The sequence below is a fragment of the Bombus pascuorum genome, chromosome 12 (assembly GCF_905332965.1).
Source record: "Bombus pascuorum chromosome 12, iyBomPasc1.1, whole genome shotgun sequence".
NCBI lineage: Eukaryota > Metazoa > Arthropoda > Insecta > Hymenoptera > Apidae > Bombus > Bombus pascuorum.
The window spans coordinates 7090284-7107348 of NC_083499.1; the positions used below are offsets into that span (position 1 = coordinate 7090284).

General features: G+C 36.8%; 4 protein-coding genes across 6 annotated transcripts in view; 2 read left to right on the forward strand and 2 right to left on the reverse strand.

The window, feature by feature from the left end:
* The window catches only part of LOC132912562 (unc-112-related protein-like), a 37331-nt gene extending 32687 nt beyond the window's left edge, over positions 1–4644 (reverse strand). The window contains exon 1 of the mRNA XM_060970064.1: positions 4082–4644. Within this exon, the coding sequence (XP_060826047.1) occupies positions 4082–4220 (139 nt within the window). The 5' untranslated portion in view covers positions 4221–4644. The remainder of the gene's footprint in view (positions 1–4081) is intronic.
* Positions 4645–5595: 951 nt separating this feature from the next.
* LOC132912566 (putative transferase CAF17 homolog, mitochondrial) lies at positions 5596–7125 on the forward strand. 2 transcript variants are annotated; one of them, XM_060970076.1, is made up of 2 exons: positions 5596–5772; positions 5852–7125. In XM_060970076.1, the coding sequence occupies exon 2, from the start codon at positions 5927–5929 to the stop codon at positions 7022–7024; it is 1098 nt and encodes a 365-aa protein (XP_060826059.1). In that variant the 5' UTR covers positions 5596–5772; positions 5852–5926; the 3' UTR covers positions 7025–7125. The 2 variants fall into 2 exon arrangements, with proteins under 2 accessions (XP_060826059.1, XP_060826058.1); XM_060970075.1 differs by having other exon boundaries at positions 5879–7125.
* Positions 7126–7560: 435 nt separating this feature from the next.
* Positions 7561–10206, reverse strand: LOC132912564 (RNA-binding protein 34-like). The gene is made up of 4 exons (XM_060970069.1): positions 10068–10206; positions 8473–9846; positions 8079–8386; positions 7561–7995 (listed from the first exon to the last, which is right to left on the reverse strand). Exons 2-4 carry the CDS (start codon positions 9797–9799, stop codon positions 7792–7794), a joined length of 1839 nt encoding a protein of 612 aa, XP_060826052.1. The 5' UTR covers positions 9800–9846; positions 10068–10206; the 3' UTR covers positions 7561–7791.
* A 339-nt stretch (positions 10207–10545) lies between these two features.
* Positions 10546–14942, forward strand: LOC132912563 (tubulin--tyrosine ligase-like protein 12). 2 transcript variants are annotated; one of them, XM_060970067.1, is made up of 2 exons: positions 10546–10756; positions 11187–14942. In XM_060970067.1, the coding sequence occupies exon 2, from the start codon at positions 11208–11210 to the stop codon at positions 13062–13064; it is 1857 nt and encodes a 618-aa protein (XP_060826050.1). In that variant the 5' UTR covers positions 10546–10756; positions 11187–11207; the 3' UTR covers positions 13065–14942. The 2 variants fall into 2 exon arrangements, with proteins under 2 accessions (XP_060826050.1, XP_060826049.1); XM_060970066.1 differs by lacking the exon at positions 10546–10756 and adding an exon at positions 10792–11077.
* The last annotated feature ends 2123 nt before the right edge of the window (positions 14943–17065 follow it).

Sequence of the window (17065 nt, forward strand, 5' to 3'; positions counted from 1 at the left end):
TTTTGCCTGCTTTGTATTAAATCAAAAAATAAATTGATAAATTGCAATTGATAAATTGAAACGCAATTATATAAGATTAAATGCCTGTTTGTACTTATCTTCTTTATTTAACCATTACAACGTGGTAATATTAACATTCCACAACATTATCGAACGTAGTATTCTTGCGACCCAACGAAAGAGAAAATTAACTATTTGATGACTCCGTTTAGCAGAGAAATTACCTCATCCGCGTCTCTTCAGTTTCCAAGAAACTCGGATTGACTTGATGAGAATTCAGAAATCGACAAATGCCAATTAAAATCTATTATGCAACGTTCGAATATACACGCACGCGATGAAAAAGTTGAAGGAGAAACCACCAACGCGAGATGGAGATTCCGCACGTCAGAATGATGCTTCGTCGGTTTCCCTCGGACAGGCGCAATTTCGTAAGAAGGCCGTGCTACCATACCGTACGAGGTAGCCGGAATATAAAATTACGAAGCGGGTAATCCGAACCTGTACACGTAAGCCGAGCAGATAATTCGAGTTAAGTGGCTCTCGGATAAGTCTCGCAGTTCGGATTTTGCCTTCGTGGCTTCGTCGTTGATCAGAGTAAACGCTGAAAATCTACATTGAGAGAGTGGCGTTTTGTGTGCCCACACGTTAGCGGCCTCCCTCTCTCGCTCTCTCCTCTTCGACCTCTTCGCGCTTTTCTTCTTCCTACCTTGCCGGCTGGACTCCTACAGAATGGTACGTGTCGTAACCAACTATAAACATTGGCACCTGCGGGCCTGTCACCTTTCTTCTACACGGCCATGCCGGCGATTGCTTTTCTGCAACCTTAAACCTTACCGATTCTCCAACGAAAATTCTAAGGAATTGTACGCCAAGAATTTTTTCCGGCTTCCCGCCGCGTTCCTTTGCAACTTCCAATTGTATGAGAAAAAATGGTCACAGGTAAAAGCTGTGAGAACGATGGTAATCTGAGCGGACCGTGGGATCGGCCGCTCCAAGACGACTTTAATCTTCATAATGAAGTCGACGCTTATCGGTTTCGTTAATTAAGCGAGCGACTCATCGGATCGTAGCCTCCCAAGATGACGGTTGCAGTGGCAACGCCGTAGGGTCTCTTTCGATTTCGAAGAAGCGACGCAAGAAGAATGTAGTCTTGTCATCGACTTACTGATGTACGGTACTTTCGAGTCCTCCAGTTTTTTCGCCCTTTTCCCTTGCTAGCGTATACGCACGTGTCCATCCGACGAACGTTAATTATTCGGATAAACAGCGCGACGCTTTTCTTTCAAGTTATATCGATCCAACTCCTAAAATAATCCTCTCGTTTTCGTTTCAATGGAATGCAGAAGTCACCGCACAGCCGTGTGACAGTTGACTACCATGTAACATAATGTCGTGGCTTTCCAATGCCGGTATTCTACATGCAGAGTACACTAAATCTCTCGAGGGAGGAAAAAATACACATAGCGTGTGTCTTACTTCGCTGTCCGAAACGCCAGGGAAATATATGGCGATCGTTCCGGGGAGGGAATATAAATTTTAGCCGAATTTTTTTCTAATGCCGGTTCTAAACAGTCGACCGATGTGATCGTAAGATATCCACGGGAAGTATCTCGTAATTTATACACCAATGTATCTGTATTGAGCTTAAACGCGCCATTTATAAGCGCTCGCATCCGTTTAAGTGGCGAACGAGCGTGTTGTCGCGTATATGCAAGCATCGCAGTGCATTTCTCTTCGGTCTCTCGAAGAATGTCGACCTTTTGCCGCGCCGAAGTATTCCACTACATGATTCCGTACAATGAGTTCGAATCTGGTTTCCTCCCGGGACACCCGGTATATTTACATAGGGTTTTGCCATGGTACTGGCAAGATGCTGCTGGAAGCGCTGGACCAACACCTGTACAACTACGGTAACCTGTCAAGCTGGAAGGGCAAGGAAGGCCCACCTAACAAAAGCTTTTGCTGTCGGATTTTTTTTACCTGCTTTTTTTTCCTCGTCCGTTGAATCTTGGTTTCGGTACTTGAAAACGTGCGATCGACGAAGGATCGACGCTCTGTTCCAAGAAAAAAGATGCATCTATTGAAAGAACGTCTCGAAATGTTTTGTTTCGATCGATATGAACTATGCTATACCTGACTGAGCGGAAAGTTAGGTTGACCGAAGCGTAGATATATCGGCACTCATGTGAAATTATCGTCATTACACATAGAAAGGCATATCTTTCTGATACGAGTTATCGCGTTGTCGTACAAGCAGCGAGTAAACCATAGTTTAAATCTTCTCTTGCCGGAAGTAGTCTTTTGCCACGTTTCAAAGTGGCCGGATTTTATAGGAGAAGCGTTCGATTGTTTGATACAGTTAAAGCGCTCATACATAGAACAATTATTAATATCTGCAAAACCTAATCAAAAAATCGCTTTTCAGTGTAAATTGACGAAAATTTGAGCTGCTAAAAATCACGAAAGATGATTGACTTAATGTCGGTATAAAAAAAGACGTAAAGCTTAGTTAGGGATAGCAGGCCGAGATTTAATGAAGGGATAAAGGGCCGGACGAGCGCAGAATGCTGAAGATCCCTTTTGGGACCGGAGAAACGATCGTCTACGTGGAAGTAGAAGCCGGCTCGAAAAATCGGATGAAAGAAACAGCAAGTTAAAATAAGCTTGGCTCGTTCTTGGTCGCGTGATCGAAGGGACAAGAGAGACGAAAATGTCGTCTTCATAAGATACTGCTGAAAATACATTGATGGCTAATAGAAGACGTACTAACGCGTATCAAAATTTTATACGCTCAGAGGTTGTTCTTGTCTGCAATAAGCAGCAAACGAATGAAAAAGGGAAACCGGTATCGGCCCTAAGTATAAATTACTGTGTTGTATAAACGATGCTGAGTAAATAAATTAACGAGTAGATGTTATTTTAACTAGTAAAAGAAGCATCGAGCAATAGCCTGATAATTTCATTACTGAACAAATTCTTCCAGCCAATTTTCAATTTCATTCGAAGTTATATGTTGCCCGGATATAAGCTGATAGCAATAATCGAGCGTTTATCGATGAAATTGGCGATATAAAGGCAAACAATGTTGTTAAATTTCACGGATAATTTGCAGAGAAATTGCACGATATCTTTTTAGGACAGCTGGAACTAGACTGCAATGTGCCTTACGATATATTCTCTCGTCTATTCGGCCATGCGTATATACGTGGGTTACGGTACGCTCAATTGATCGAAATTGGTTAATTCGTCGAGACCGAAACTATCCTACTCTCAACCTGGTTAATTATCTGGAGTATTGACCGACAGTAGTTCTCATATAGCATCATCCAAAATGAGGAATTTTTTCCTAAAGATCCTGACAAATTAACGTGTAGACCATGAAATGCAATTTAAAGAATAAAAGGAAGAGCCAGGTATTCGTAGAATCAGTTGTTCTTCCTGCGACGATTCATCAGGGAATAAGACACCGACTAGGTTATGCTTATCTACGACGAAAGTGACCGTACGGTGTTCGTTTTACGTGCGGCGAGACATAGGAATTGGTCGCCGGTCTCACGTGTCTTTCGTCTCTCTACGGAGCTGTGGGAGCTCCTTTAGCATATAAAGGAGTCGCTGGTCGCGTCCATACGTCCGCCGTCATGGCGAAACTAGTTCGGCCGTCCAGTTTTTCCACTCCCGTGCACACTTCAGTCGTCTCTTCGATGGTGGGAGACCACATCTCGAGCAGTCGCGGTCCTCGTAACGACACGCTAATAATCTCGCAACTTGTTGCTATTCGGCCGCTTAAAGGTCTATCGATCGTCCTAACAGTATGTCGATTCGATATTTTCAAAAATGGAGTACGGAACGATGTTTCGTTAATAAAAAGTTACCACCTTCAGAGATCTAGCCTCTCTACGATCCTGCGTACGATAATCTTGAGGCTATCACGTGACAATTTGACCTATTACAAGCCACAAATTAATCGTCAGCAATCGTTTGAATTTTCAATTTCCGCGCGCTTTCCTCCTTTAGTCGATTAGAAAATGATCTCTGAGATGTTTCTATGAGATATTAAAAAATAAGCGATAAGACTCACCGAGATCTTCAACCAGTCGGAGCATGACACCGCCGATGTGCAATTCTCCTTTTACTCGTAAGCTCCTCTCCACTTGAAGATCGGTCACATAAACACGCAGCACCCAGCTGCCGTCCACCTCGTGACCATCGGAATACATTTTTCCCGATCTCGGGCGACCGTACGTCAAAAATATCGAATTATAAACTAACACGTTCTTTAATGCGAGGCACCTTCAGCCCCAGACACTCGATTTCAAGAAGAAAAGTTCGTTCTAAGGTGCGAAAATCATGATTTCGCGGCACTTGACATCACCGCGAATACACCTCAAAATTATTCGTCGTTCGGTGAATAACGAGTTGTATTTAATCTAGCAGTACCAATGAATTTCACGACTTCTTAAGCAAACTCGATTCGGTCTAGTGTACGCACTTGCGATACACTGGTTGCTTTGATCGGACTCGCACAAATTCGTTCCGAATTCTGTATAGAGGCGTTCCAACGTTAGCCCCACGTCCCAGCTGGTTTCTCGACTGGTGTCGATCGTACACTCTCGGCTCGGCTACACTCTCTTGCCGAGAATAGAACTATTTACAAGTAGCGCGCTTGGAATGCGCGCGCAGATCTCTCCCCCCGACAACGTCGCGCGGTAACCCGTCACACAACTCGGTTTCCTTTCCCTTCGCGTCTACAGACACACCGTGGCCTTACTGTTTCGTCGTTTTTCCTTTCCTATTTCATTGCCTTTGAGTTCTCGTCGTCCTTCTCGGTCTTCTCGTGGATGGTGCTCGCGTTGACTCTCCCTTCCTTCTTCGCCGATACGTTGCCTTCTTCCACCACATCGATACACCGTAATCCGGAGAATCCTATGGATCTTCTTTATCCAAATTTTATATTTTCCAAATGCTGTATACCTAAAAGTATTTGCTCCAGTTCTCCCTTCGAATAAGGTAATTAATTTATCCTTTATGGTTGAAACAAGTTATGCATGTGATTCATTATGAGCTGTTGTACATACATACATACATATACGGTTACCTCGATAACAGATATAAGAAGGATTATAAAACGAACTTTTTTAACATATATTATGCAGTAGTATTTTAAAATGCTTTAATATATTCAGCCCCTTTATTACTTTTGTCTAAATCTTGTAACGTATATACAATATTGGTTTTTCAAATCTATAAAGTCTATTTTGATTGGATATGTATCAAGGCATAAAATAGACTTGGCATCTTATGGGATCTCGTATCGTGTGTGCTCTGAAATACCGACTTCAGAAAAATCGGAGTGTTTCTTACTGTCTCTGCAATTTGCTATAGTAAATATAGAAATTATATTTAGTCGATCGGTATAGTCATTAGCTACGAAAAGATCTTTGTTTTCTAAACTCTCGAAACAAAATTAGACAGGTAGTCAAAATCAGTAAATAACAATTAAAAATTTTGATGTTATGTTATCTGCAGAAATATCGCTCGATATTTCATTCAGTTGCTTCTGATAGCGCTAGTAGACAAGCAGTCTGTGTAGTCTGTGGTATACTGTAGAGTTCTTCTTTTACCTACTCATTTGCTTTACTGTACCAAATTCTTACTTAACGGATTCAAGTCGCAAAGCAATTGAAATATCCAAAATAAATTTGACTAAAAGTTTTATAACGGCATATTTGCAGAGAGGTTGTGTGAAATATCACATAAATAAATGAAAACGTAAGATTATCCATATTTTCTTCAGTAAAGATAAAAAATATAATTTAAGGTTAAAATTTGATAAACAATATTATATTAGTTGTGTGATCTTTTCTCTTTCGTGAAGGTCAAATTTGTACAAAGCTTGGTTGTTGTTCTGGTGATATTTGGTACAATGATCATACACCTCAAAAAATTTATTTTGCCATTGTGCAAACTGAATAAATTTGGAAAGGTACAAAAGCAATTTATTAGATGCGATTCTTCAGAATCTTCACCTGGAATCTTAGAACAGCTAAAAAATAAGAGTATACTGCGGGTTAAAGGAAATGAAGCTTCAAGTTTCTTACAAGGATTAATTACAAATGATATGAAGAATTTTGAAGAAGGGGCAGCAAATTTATATGCATTATTTTTAAATGTCAAGGGTAGAGTAATGTACGATGTTATTATCTATAGAAGCCAAGAAAATAATGTATATTATATTGAATGTGACTCACAAGCCGCAGATTCATTACAGAAACATCTAAAAATGTACCGTGTTAGAAAAAAAATTGATATAGATCATTTAGGAGATAATATAAATGTTTGGGCATTCTTTGATCCTACTCAATATATGAATAACAAATATAATGATAGTAATAAACAAAAACTTGAAGGTTTAATATTTCCATGTGGTACTCTTAATAATAAAGTAAGCAAGGTAGTAGATAATATTATGATATATGAAGATCCTAGACTTCCTGATCTAGGCATTAGAATTTTAGCAGAATCAACAATTGAAAGACAAAAGATAATAAGACATTTGAACTTAGATGCATTACATTCTACTAGTGACTTCAATTACAAAGCATTTCGGTATAAACTTGGTGTTCCTGAAGGTATAGAAGATTTACCACCAGGAAAACCTTTCCCACTAGAAATAAATTGTGATTATTTGCATGGTGTTAGTTTTCATAAAGGTTGTTACATTGGTCAGGAACTTACAGCTCGTACTCATCATACTGGTGTTGTAAGAAAACGTTTAATGCCTCTATTATTTAGTGAAGTTCCTAATAAATCTTTTTCGTATGATGATAAAATTATTAATGAGTCTGGCAATATAGTAGGTAAATTTAGAGGAATTGAAAATCAGTATGGATTAGGTTTAATGCGAATTATTGAATCTTTGAATGCTCAATCTCTTACTATATCAGATATTAAATTAAAAGTATCAAAACCTATTTGGTGGCCGCAGGAATTGCAGAAAGTTTCCGTTAATAAAAAAGAATGAATGTTTTTAAGTTAAATACAATTTAATGTTTATATATATATATTAAGTTGTAATCTATGGTTATAAAATAAATATATTGTCAGAAAAAATTATAGATTATTTTCCATCAATGTTACTTTATAGGATGGAATCTGTCGCTAGTACATCTACGGATGAAACTCATATTATCGGACACAATCAAGGTTTAACATCAGCAGTTCAAGATCCTAAAGAAATCGTAAATGAAATATTTAGGTGCTCTTGTTGTTCACTAGAGGAACGATTTAATTTCAAGGGTATCAAAGCACCATTCGCGCGGCAATTAAGTTATCTAGAAGAGTGTTATATTATGAAAGATCCTTTTAGTTTACCGAACAAAGGAGAAGTTTTAGTATTAGGAGCTGATTGTAATTTTTGCAAAAAACCTGTATGTTTAGAATGTAGTATATATTTCGGTAAACGGTTTTGTTTAAAATGTGCGTTATGTAATATACAAAATTTGCCATCACAACTACATTCCAAAGTAAAAAATTTAATAAAAGAAAAAGATTCATAAAAATAATATTTTATTAAACATTAAATACTTGTTTCTACTCTTTTACATTTGAGAAACACATATTGACAACAGTCTTAAAAATGCTAAACCTTTTTGATTATATGTTGTTTCTTACTTCACAATGATATGACAGATTGCAATTTGTCATTGTCGCTAGTATATAAGATATATGAATTAAAATTGAATTGTTATGAAAATGTTTAAGCTAGCAGTATACTTTTTATGCCACTATTTAATTTGATGACTTTTTAGGTTTAGCCATAAGTTTTTCAGCCAAAAGTTTCTTTTTTTTGTCAAACTTGCTTTTACTTTTCTTTTTGTTTACATCAGATTTTTGACCTTGAAAGTTATTTCCTTGTTTTTGTGGGCTAGTTTCTTTTCTTTCAAACTTTTGTTTTTTTGTTATTCTTTTTGCAGCGTTTTCTTTATTACGAATCTGAAAAATGTAAATTAATATTTTATTAAATAGTAAAACTTAACGGATGCATCAAATATTTTTTAAAGAATAATGTTACATACTGCTACTGGTGCTCCTTCAGTATTTTTGAACTTTTTATGTGAAAAATTATGGTTATTTTCTGCAGGATATCTCTTTCCATTCTTTCCTTTTGTTTTTTTATCTTGGCCAATATTTGGTTTTACTCTAATTTCTCTATTTAAAATTGTGGTGCCATCTAGTTCTAATGCTAATGCCACAGCATCTTCACTTTTAAAGTTAACATATCCAAATCCTTTGCCCACTCCAGTCTGATTATCTCTAATTATTCTCACAGATTCTATTTTACCACATCGCTTAAAATGTTTCCTAACTGAGTCATCATCAACATCTGAAAATTATAGCATTTTTATAATATTATAATATTAGTTAATCATGTAATTAATCTTTATTTCTTTTGTCCTGTATTATACTTACTAAAATGTAAATTTCCTATGAATATACTTTTTTTTGTTTCATATTTGTTATTTGATTTCATAGACATGTCTACTCTTATATAATTTTCTCCAAATTTCCTTCCATTTATGGACAAAGCTTTCTTAGTAGATTCTTCAGACTCAAATCTAACATATGCATAAATTGATTTCACTTTAGGGTGTAAATCATTTGTGATAGCTGCAACTCGTTTAGATACATTGAGGGATTTTGATATTTTACCCCTAAAACGAATAGCATCAATCTTCCCAAATTGCTTAAATAATTTCTGTAACTGTTTCTTTGTTACATCTTTTGGGAGATTACCAACAAAGATTGTTCGTTCATCTTCTTTAAAGTCTTCTAAAGAGGAATCTTTATCTTGATGAGAATTTAATGATCCGTTTCCTTCTACTTCTCCTTCTTCTTCATCTTCTTCATCACTTATATCATCATCTTCATCATTCTCAGCTGGTTCAACAAAATCGTCATCATCATTATCATCCTCAATAATAGTGTCACCCACTAGTGTTTTTAGAAGATTTGATCCTTCATTCTTTAATTTTTCATCTTCTTCGTCAGTTGTATCATCAGTTTCATTATTCTCATCAAAGTCATTAAAGTCTTCATCATCATCATCATCCTCAGAAAGACTATCTCCCAGAAGTACTTTTAGAGAAGCCGAAGAAGATTCATCAGTCTTTCCTCCAATCTCAGATTCTGTATCGTCATCATCCTTTTCATCATCATCGTCATCGTTGTACTTATCCTCATTTTCATCATAATCATCATCAGTCATAGAATCATCCTTGTCATTTGATTTTACTCCATGAAACATTTTTACACCTTTATTTACTTGTACTTTTTTGTCTTCCTCATAATCTTCATCATCTTCATCACTGTCATCTGCTAGACTGGCACCAAGAATATCTGGTAAGACTTTTTCCTCTTCACTTTTATTACCATCAGATGATTCACTCTCATCACTATTTTCCATTATGCTATCTTGCAATACAATTCCTTCATTAATAGACTCATCCTCTTTGAATCCCTCAAAAGGTTTATTTTTTCTTTGTTTCTTTAAAGATTCTTGCAGCTTTTCAACATCTTTTTTTTTCAGTTCTTTATTCTTTTCTGGAGATTCCTGAGGTGTATTATTTTTCATATTGTTACTATTTGACTTCTTTGATCCATTAATTAATGGAACTTTCCCAGTTGGTATTACTTTAAATTTTTTATTTTTATTTTTCTGTATAAATCCATCCTTTGGTACATTCAGTAATTGTTTGGAAGTTAAATTTTTATCTTCCTTTGGTAGTGATTTAACCATTTTTTTTTCAAAAAAACCTTATGTCGTCGTTCAAAACAACAGCTATCCTGTTATAGATAGAAGAAATAATTAATCTTTCACGCACATATTGTCCTTATTCCGTTTCAAACAATTTAAATTTTTTAAGATCATTGATCCAATTAGGAGTACGTTATATAGTAATTCAATCGAAGATAGGTTAATACAGAAAGTTAATAATTAAATCATAACCATTAATAAAATTAATTATTATTAATATACTTAATAAGAAATAATACTAAATACTCACTACGATAATATGTATACAAATCAAACCGCCAAAGAAAAACTCACTTCTCAATACGCCGGCTCAGAGTGAACACACTTTAAGCGCCAACAGGAAGAACGAAATCAGCCATTAATATTCTATACACCTCGTTTTTGAATGTAACGTATTAACGAAAAACAAAATTCTCTATATTTTACTTTAAATGAAATTTCCCTATAAATCCAATAATCACATAATTTTTAACAGAAACATTAGACAATTGCACAAAAATTGGGTCCCAAGTTTTGCAAGTATGCAGGTGTAGAAACGATTTTATTCCACATAACCACAAGTTTTGGTAGACCTTTAACTCAAAAATCAAAATTTTTTATTTTTGATTTATGATCACTGAAACTTTTACGAACACATTTGTTACATACTTCTGACTGAAATCACACTAAATACAACGTTTATAATTTGGAGCATATTTGCTTACTTACTAAATGATAATTAAATACATATCAATAAGTAAATGTAATTCAAATTATGTTGTGTTTGGTCTCATTTTAATTAGAAAGATGTTACAAATACGTTAGTGAAAAATTAATTTTAAAAAGGTCAAAAATAAAAATGTTTCTCTTTTAAATTAGTATCTAAATATATTATCTCAGCGATATTTGACAATGAATTATGTTACACTATTCGATCGCGGCTAGCCGTCAAGCTTCGTGGTAAACTCTGGATGTAAAACCAGCAGTGGTGACTGCGACGGTGCAATCGGTGTTCTTTTTGTGCAATTATCGAATGTTTCTGTATATTCGAAATTGTTACGAAAAGTAAACGATTCAATTAAAAAATAAATGCAAATATTTTATACTAAAATATGATTAGAGACACCATTGTAATCATAACATTTACACATATGTAAATGTTTCAATGTGAAAGGAGAGGTTATGTTTTGCAGAATTTTCGTGATTTTGTAAAATTCAGAATTTATATAAATATTCGCTTTGAAAATTAATATATTTGTAGTTATTGATAGGAAGATTTAGGTAAATTTTCATTGACATTATATCCTTCTGTAATAATTTTTATAGAACTAGATTAATTTGTCCAGATATAAAGTGTCAGAATAATGTGGCTGCATTTTCCATGTTTCAGATTATATTTGAGTTGTATACAATGGACGGAGTAGGATTATTTAATACTTTTCTTCAAACACACCAACCTCAATTAGAATCTTCTGGGGTACCAAGAATATATTGGCACATTTTATTTAAAAAACTTCAGTACCAGATATTTGATTCAGGTCTAATATTTCAATTAATGAGAATTGATTACGATAGTGATGAGAAGGGTGAAAAGGATCCTATTTGGAAGCTCTTTGTTTGTCATAAGGAAGGCATTGCTGTTAAGGACCCAAACAATATTTATTTGATAGATCATGCATGGACATATGATATTAGCAATGCAAGGCAAAATTTATCAACTATTCCAGATCTATTAGATCGTATGTGTTCCTTAATGGGTTTTGACATAGATGCAGAGGAAGATGAAAAGATAGAATTTGTATTAAATGAAATGTGGAGGTATAACCAATCTTTTTCTATAAATAGTGGTTCTATAGAGGATAGAATGCCAGTTTGGTATATTATGGATGAAGTGGGATCAGCAATAAATCATAGTGATAACCCCAACTTTAGAACAGTGCCTTTCTTGTATTTACCAGATGGTGTTACTTATACACTTTTGTTTCCTTTAAAAGATGTTAATTACGAAGATGAAGTTACAAGAAATTTTATAGAAGGACAAACAAAGGACCAAAGGAAACAGAGAGCGTTATTGTTACCTTGGATAGAAATATCATTTATCGAAGAAAGCTTCTTACAAATAGAACCAGATGAACAATACTTTTTGGCAAATCATATTCATGAAAGTTTACCGGAAGAAGTGAATTCTAAGTCTCTTGAAAGAGCTAAAGGTACGAAATTAAAAGTTTTTTCACAATATACATATGTAAATGAATACCTAAATGATCCTGCATTTGAAATTGTGGTTAATGAAGACCAGGCAGATATTTTATGGTACACCTCACATTTCAAAGACTATAAAAGATTAAGCATACAATCACCGTATGTTTTTATAAACCAATTTCCATTTGAAAATGTTCTAACTGTTAAAGATTTATTGTCGATTATATGTAGAAGAAAAGCAGGTGAAAGATACTTCAATCCCAATACACTCGAAACTTATCCAATTTGGCTACCAACTACTTACAACCTAAGTGTAGAATTAGTGCAATTTGTTGCATACTTTGAACGGAGGAAATTAATGAATTTAGATAATCATTGGATTTGTAAACCTTGGAATCTAGCTAGAGGATTAGATACACACGTTACGAAAAATTTGTACCATATATTACGATTGCCTAGCACAGGTCCGAAGATAGCGCAAAAATATATTACAAATCCTGTTTTGTATGACAGACCGGAAATCGGAAAAGTAAAGTTCGACATACGATACGTAGTAATGCTCAAATGTGTACAACCTCTACAAGTGTTCGTCTACAAAAATTTCTTCTTAAGATTTGCGAATAAGGAATTCGCTTTAAATAATTTCGACGTGTACGAACAACATTTTACAGTTATGAATTATTCAGAAGATGTACCACTTTGTCACATAAAGTGCGCGGACTTTATCTTGGAATGGGAGAGGCAATACCCCGACTTTTCATGGAATAAATGTGTCGAGCCAAAAATCTTGCACATGTTTAGAGAGGTTTTCGAAGCTGCAGTCGCACTAAAACCACCGAAAGGAATTGCGGGAAATCCACAAAGTAGGGCTGTATACGCGATCGATTTGATTCTCGAATGGAAAGAGGAGATGATACAGCCTATGTTATTGGAAATTAACTTTGCACCTGACTGTAAACGAGCATGCGAATATTATCCAAATTTTTACAACGATATATTCAAATGCCTGTTTTTGAATTTTGATAATCCGGAAGTATTTCACGATTTGCGCTTACGGCAGGATTAAATTCTTTATGCATAAATCGAAATACAGTTGCCTAAGTGCATGCTCGAACTATAAATATCGAGAAACTATTAACGGTCGTTTTATGGTCAACGTTGTGGCCAAACACATTTATTTATTCAAAGCAGGAGAGTTCCGTGTTTCGTATGCGGTAATGAGCTGAAGTAGATCCAGTAAATCTGCATATGCGAACGTTAAGGGTATATTTGCCCCGTAAATAATTTGCACCTCCCATAACTTGACGCTATAACGGGAAGACTATTGTAGTACCTAATGGAATAATAAACGAGACAGCAATTGGAACAGTTTCACGACTGTCCACTTTGGTCATCGTGTATCCACGAGTGCTTGATTAATGCAGAAAGATACTCATAACGATAATGCTAACTTTTTAGCGATATCATTTTTCCCGTGAAAATACAATGAATACGCAATAAAGGTCGAATATATCGAAGCATACGCAGTCGATCTTAATTATTTCTTCGATCATCCATCTGTGATTATTTGTTTAATATTTCATGTTGAGTTTTTCAATTACCCCAGATGTATTAAATATAAAATCAAGCCTCCTGAAGAAAAAATTGCATTGGATCTATAAATTCAGCCAGCGCTTGTATTTTCCTCCGTTATTTTCGTCGTTCTATTTCCTACTGTGTACATTTATTTTTACATAGCTGCAGCCTTTTTATCGTGTTATTTTATGCTGTCGACGTGACGACACGATTTTATCGTTTACCTTCGGATTTCAAATGGTAGCCAGAAAGTTGACTGTTACCTGCTGCGTTCGCTTATACTTTTCATGCAAATTATTTTGTTTTCAATCGACGATTATCAGTAGATTTTTATTGAGTACGACGAGTTTTATACCGGCGTATATTTTTACGTACGTATATTAATCCGCAGTTTCGTCTCGCGTGCGAGGACATAATCAACCGCAACGATTATTTCTTTATTTCATTTTGCGGCGTTACTAGTCGAATCACGTTTTACTGACAATCGTTTCGTGATAACATTGAGCTTACGCCATGGTATTTTGTTAATTATCGTTCCGTTCGTTATTTGGTTATTTCGAAACGAGATTTGCGGTGCTTGTACTCAATTGAAAAAGCTTTGTCTCCGAACTTTCTAGTACAAAGCTCGTCCCGTGCAATTATACAAACGTATCAACGCTCGAATTTAATGTTGTTATGCACTCGGATAACGTAGAGCTATTTTACTTACGGTATTTCGTTTGATACGATTCAGCGGATATTAAATTATAATTACTTTATAAAGAAAATGTATTTCGAGACGGAAAATCGATGTAAAACAGCGCTCAGAGAATATTATGGTTCAGTCAGGCTATACATAATGTAGTCCATAGACCTGGAATAGCTACATAACTTTTAATACCAGCGAGCAAAGTTTAAAAAAAAATAGCGATGGTTAAAGAAGTAATTATATAACATCTCCTGTGAACACTTTTCAGCAGATGCAACAATAAGCACAATAGCTGATCAGTGTCTTCTAATCGCGGTCGATGGTACAAAATAATTTACGCTTTAATGCTTCGTAGGATTTACTTTTCTTTTTTTTTCGTAATTTTAAAAAGCCGACACATCATTCAAAGCAGAGCCAAGGTAAAAAAGTAAAGAATCCCACGGCTTGAACGCTATGTCGTGATCCTTCTTCTTGTTCTTTTTTTCCATCGGACCGATTATATTTCACCCTCCACTGGGCGTCCTCCCTCCAGTCAGGACTAGTGCGTGCGGCTCCAGGTAGTCGGCTCCGTTCTATCGTACCTTGCATTCCCGAATGTTACGTCTGCGGGGTAGTCGCACCACTTACATACGTCTGTGCATTACGGCTATACCTATATTCGTTTCCGTGAATTACGTATCGCATAGGTTGGAAAAGTGGCCAAGTAGTGGCCACCTTCTTCTACTGAAACTCATAGCGGGCTTCTCCGACGTCGGCGGTGCTGGTAATCATGGCAATTAAGTAAATGAGTTCTGCGTATAGGGACGTCGATAACAAGGGCGTCACGTAGTTCGAGAGGTACAGAGTGGTTTCGCGACCGTGTCCAATTCAACCCTCGCGAGTCTTTCTTTTTCCGTTTCCTACACTCGTACCTTCGCCGTGCGTTACTTCGTCGACATCTTTTCCTTTTGTTTTTATCGTAACGACAGACCGACCGACGCCGTTGATCTGGTGGTTGATACCCCTATTTCACTCCGCCGTCCTTACACTCTTCGTCAACGAGATTGATATCGAGAAGTTGAAACGACCGTTGCGTTGGCCCTTTTATTTCCAGCGGGCACATCGGCCTGTTATTTCTCTCGTTGCGAGTGTCGATTCGCCTCTTTCGGCCGGCAATTTCGTGTTTCTTGCCGCGCAATTCACCGGGTAATTTGGTAATTTGGTTTCGACCCTTCTCGCCCGGTCGAAGAAGAATTTGGTCGGTTAGCGGTGCGGCTGGTATAATTATTCGAGAACGAGCTCGAAGGCTTTCTGCTCGGACGAAAAGAATACGCTTAATCGCGGACACGAAGAACGCGAGTAATTTTCCATTTTACTTAATGTCTTTTCAACTTCAGCCTGATAGTCGTCTAAAAATAGTTGGCCACCACAAAATTAGTTCGAGATCTTCGAGGCTGCCGGTGTAACGGGCAACGGCGTTCTTTTCCAAATTGCACGGATGTAGGTAGAAGAAGCGAAACACGAAAAGTCGCCAGCGAAAATGTAACAATAAACAAGTACACGCAATTAGAGAAGCACACGAATTTCCCAGCGCGATAAATATCATTGGCTTGCGCGGTGCAGCGAAGTTGCGCTCGTTAAAAGTGGTCTATGTTATTACGAGGGATTCGACAATACTCGTTTCTTTGCTGGCGGATTTTGGTGGCGACGTGGGGGGTCATGCAGCCCCGAACTCTATATAGGCGGGTTGGATTTTATATCTTGAGGAGTGTGGTAGCAGTGGCCCGCGTTTATCGATGCACGACGTGCTGAAATCCCCGTTTATTGTTAATTAATGCATTTAATTGTTATTTCATGCGGAACAAGTATGACGCATGTAGTCCATTACGGGCAAGTTTGTCCAGAGGAAATTGCGGAACAACTGTGTAAAAAGTATCTCTCACCAACTCATTTGGCGAACACGCCGCCCGAGATGACTTTTTTATCACCTTCGTACCGCATCGTTGAGAACGCCCATCGTGCGTTCCTTTCGTTTTTGAAGATGTAAATTTTCTTGCTGGCTAATGTTCGAAGAAACGCGTTACCTAACTGCTCGGTTCGCGAACGAACACCGAAAGTTCGGCTTGCAAACTCGTGCTCGTATTTGCCAAAAGCTAGGCTAGAGATTATCGTGCTCCGTTAATTTTTTAACGCCCATGTTTGATTTATATCTGAAGCGAACCGACGTATTCCCATCGATTGAAACTTTTATGGTATTTCGAGATGTACATCGTATTATTTCTGGTATCGTTCGAAGGGAAAGGACGTCGATTGTACAACGTCGTTGTAAATTTTTAAAAAGAGCCATCTAGAAAAGAAGGAGCGGAGCTGCGTGATATCCAACCACGGAATATAAAACAAGCCGCACGGCGTACCTTTCTTCGTGGATGTCGTGTCCGGCCATTCGACCCTGCATAAATTTTCGTCAAACCAATTTCTTCCGACTGTTCTCTCTTGAGAGAAGCATTTCTTTAAAACGTCGCTGCCTTACCTCGTGTTACGTGCACAATTCGATACCAATCCCATACAGACCAGAAGACGAATACGAATTTTTATCGTTAAATTATTATGTACTATCTCGTGGTTGTATTTTTTATTATTCAAAAAGGGTTTGCACGACACTCGCCAACATTTAATTCAATTTCACCTAGTTTATTTCACAAATGCGACTCTTGCATTTAGTCGTAATTAATTTGAACGACGTGTCTTTAAGCAAAATGCTGTATATGTAAGGGACGATTTAGAAAGGCGCCGTTTTGGACACATTAGTCTCCCTTCATCCGGAA

Excerpts from the sequence above, each read along its gene's own strand:
- LOC132912566 (XM_060970076.1), top strand. The coding sequence starts at position 5,927 with ATGATCATACACCTCAAAAAATTTATTTTGCCATTGTGCAAACTGAAT.
- LOC132912564 (XM_060970069.1), bottom strand. The coding sequence starts at position 9,799 with ATGGTTAAATCACTACCAAAGGAAGATAAAAATTTAACTTCCAAACAA. Across the intron at positions 8,387-8,472 it reads CATAGGAAATTTACATTTTA|ATGTTGATGATGACTCAGTT; the intron begins GTAAGTATAATA and ends TATAATTTTCAG. Across the intron at positions 7,996-8,078 it reads CTGAAGGAGCACCAGTAGCA|ATTCGTAATAAAGAAAACGC; the intron begins GTATGTAACATT and ends TACATTTTTCAG.
- LOC132912563 (XM_060970067.1), top strand. The coding sequence starts at position 11,208 with ATGGACGGAGTAGGATTATTTAATACTTTTCTTCAAACACACCAACCT.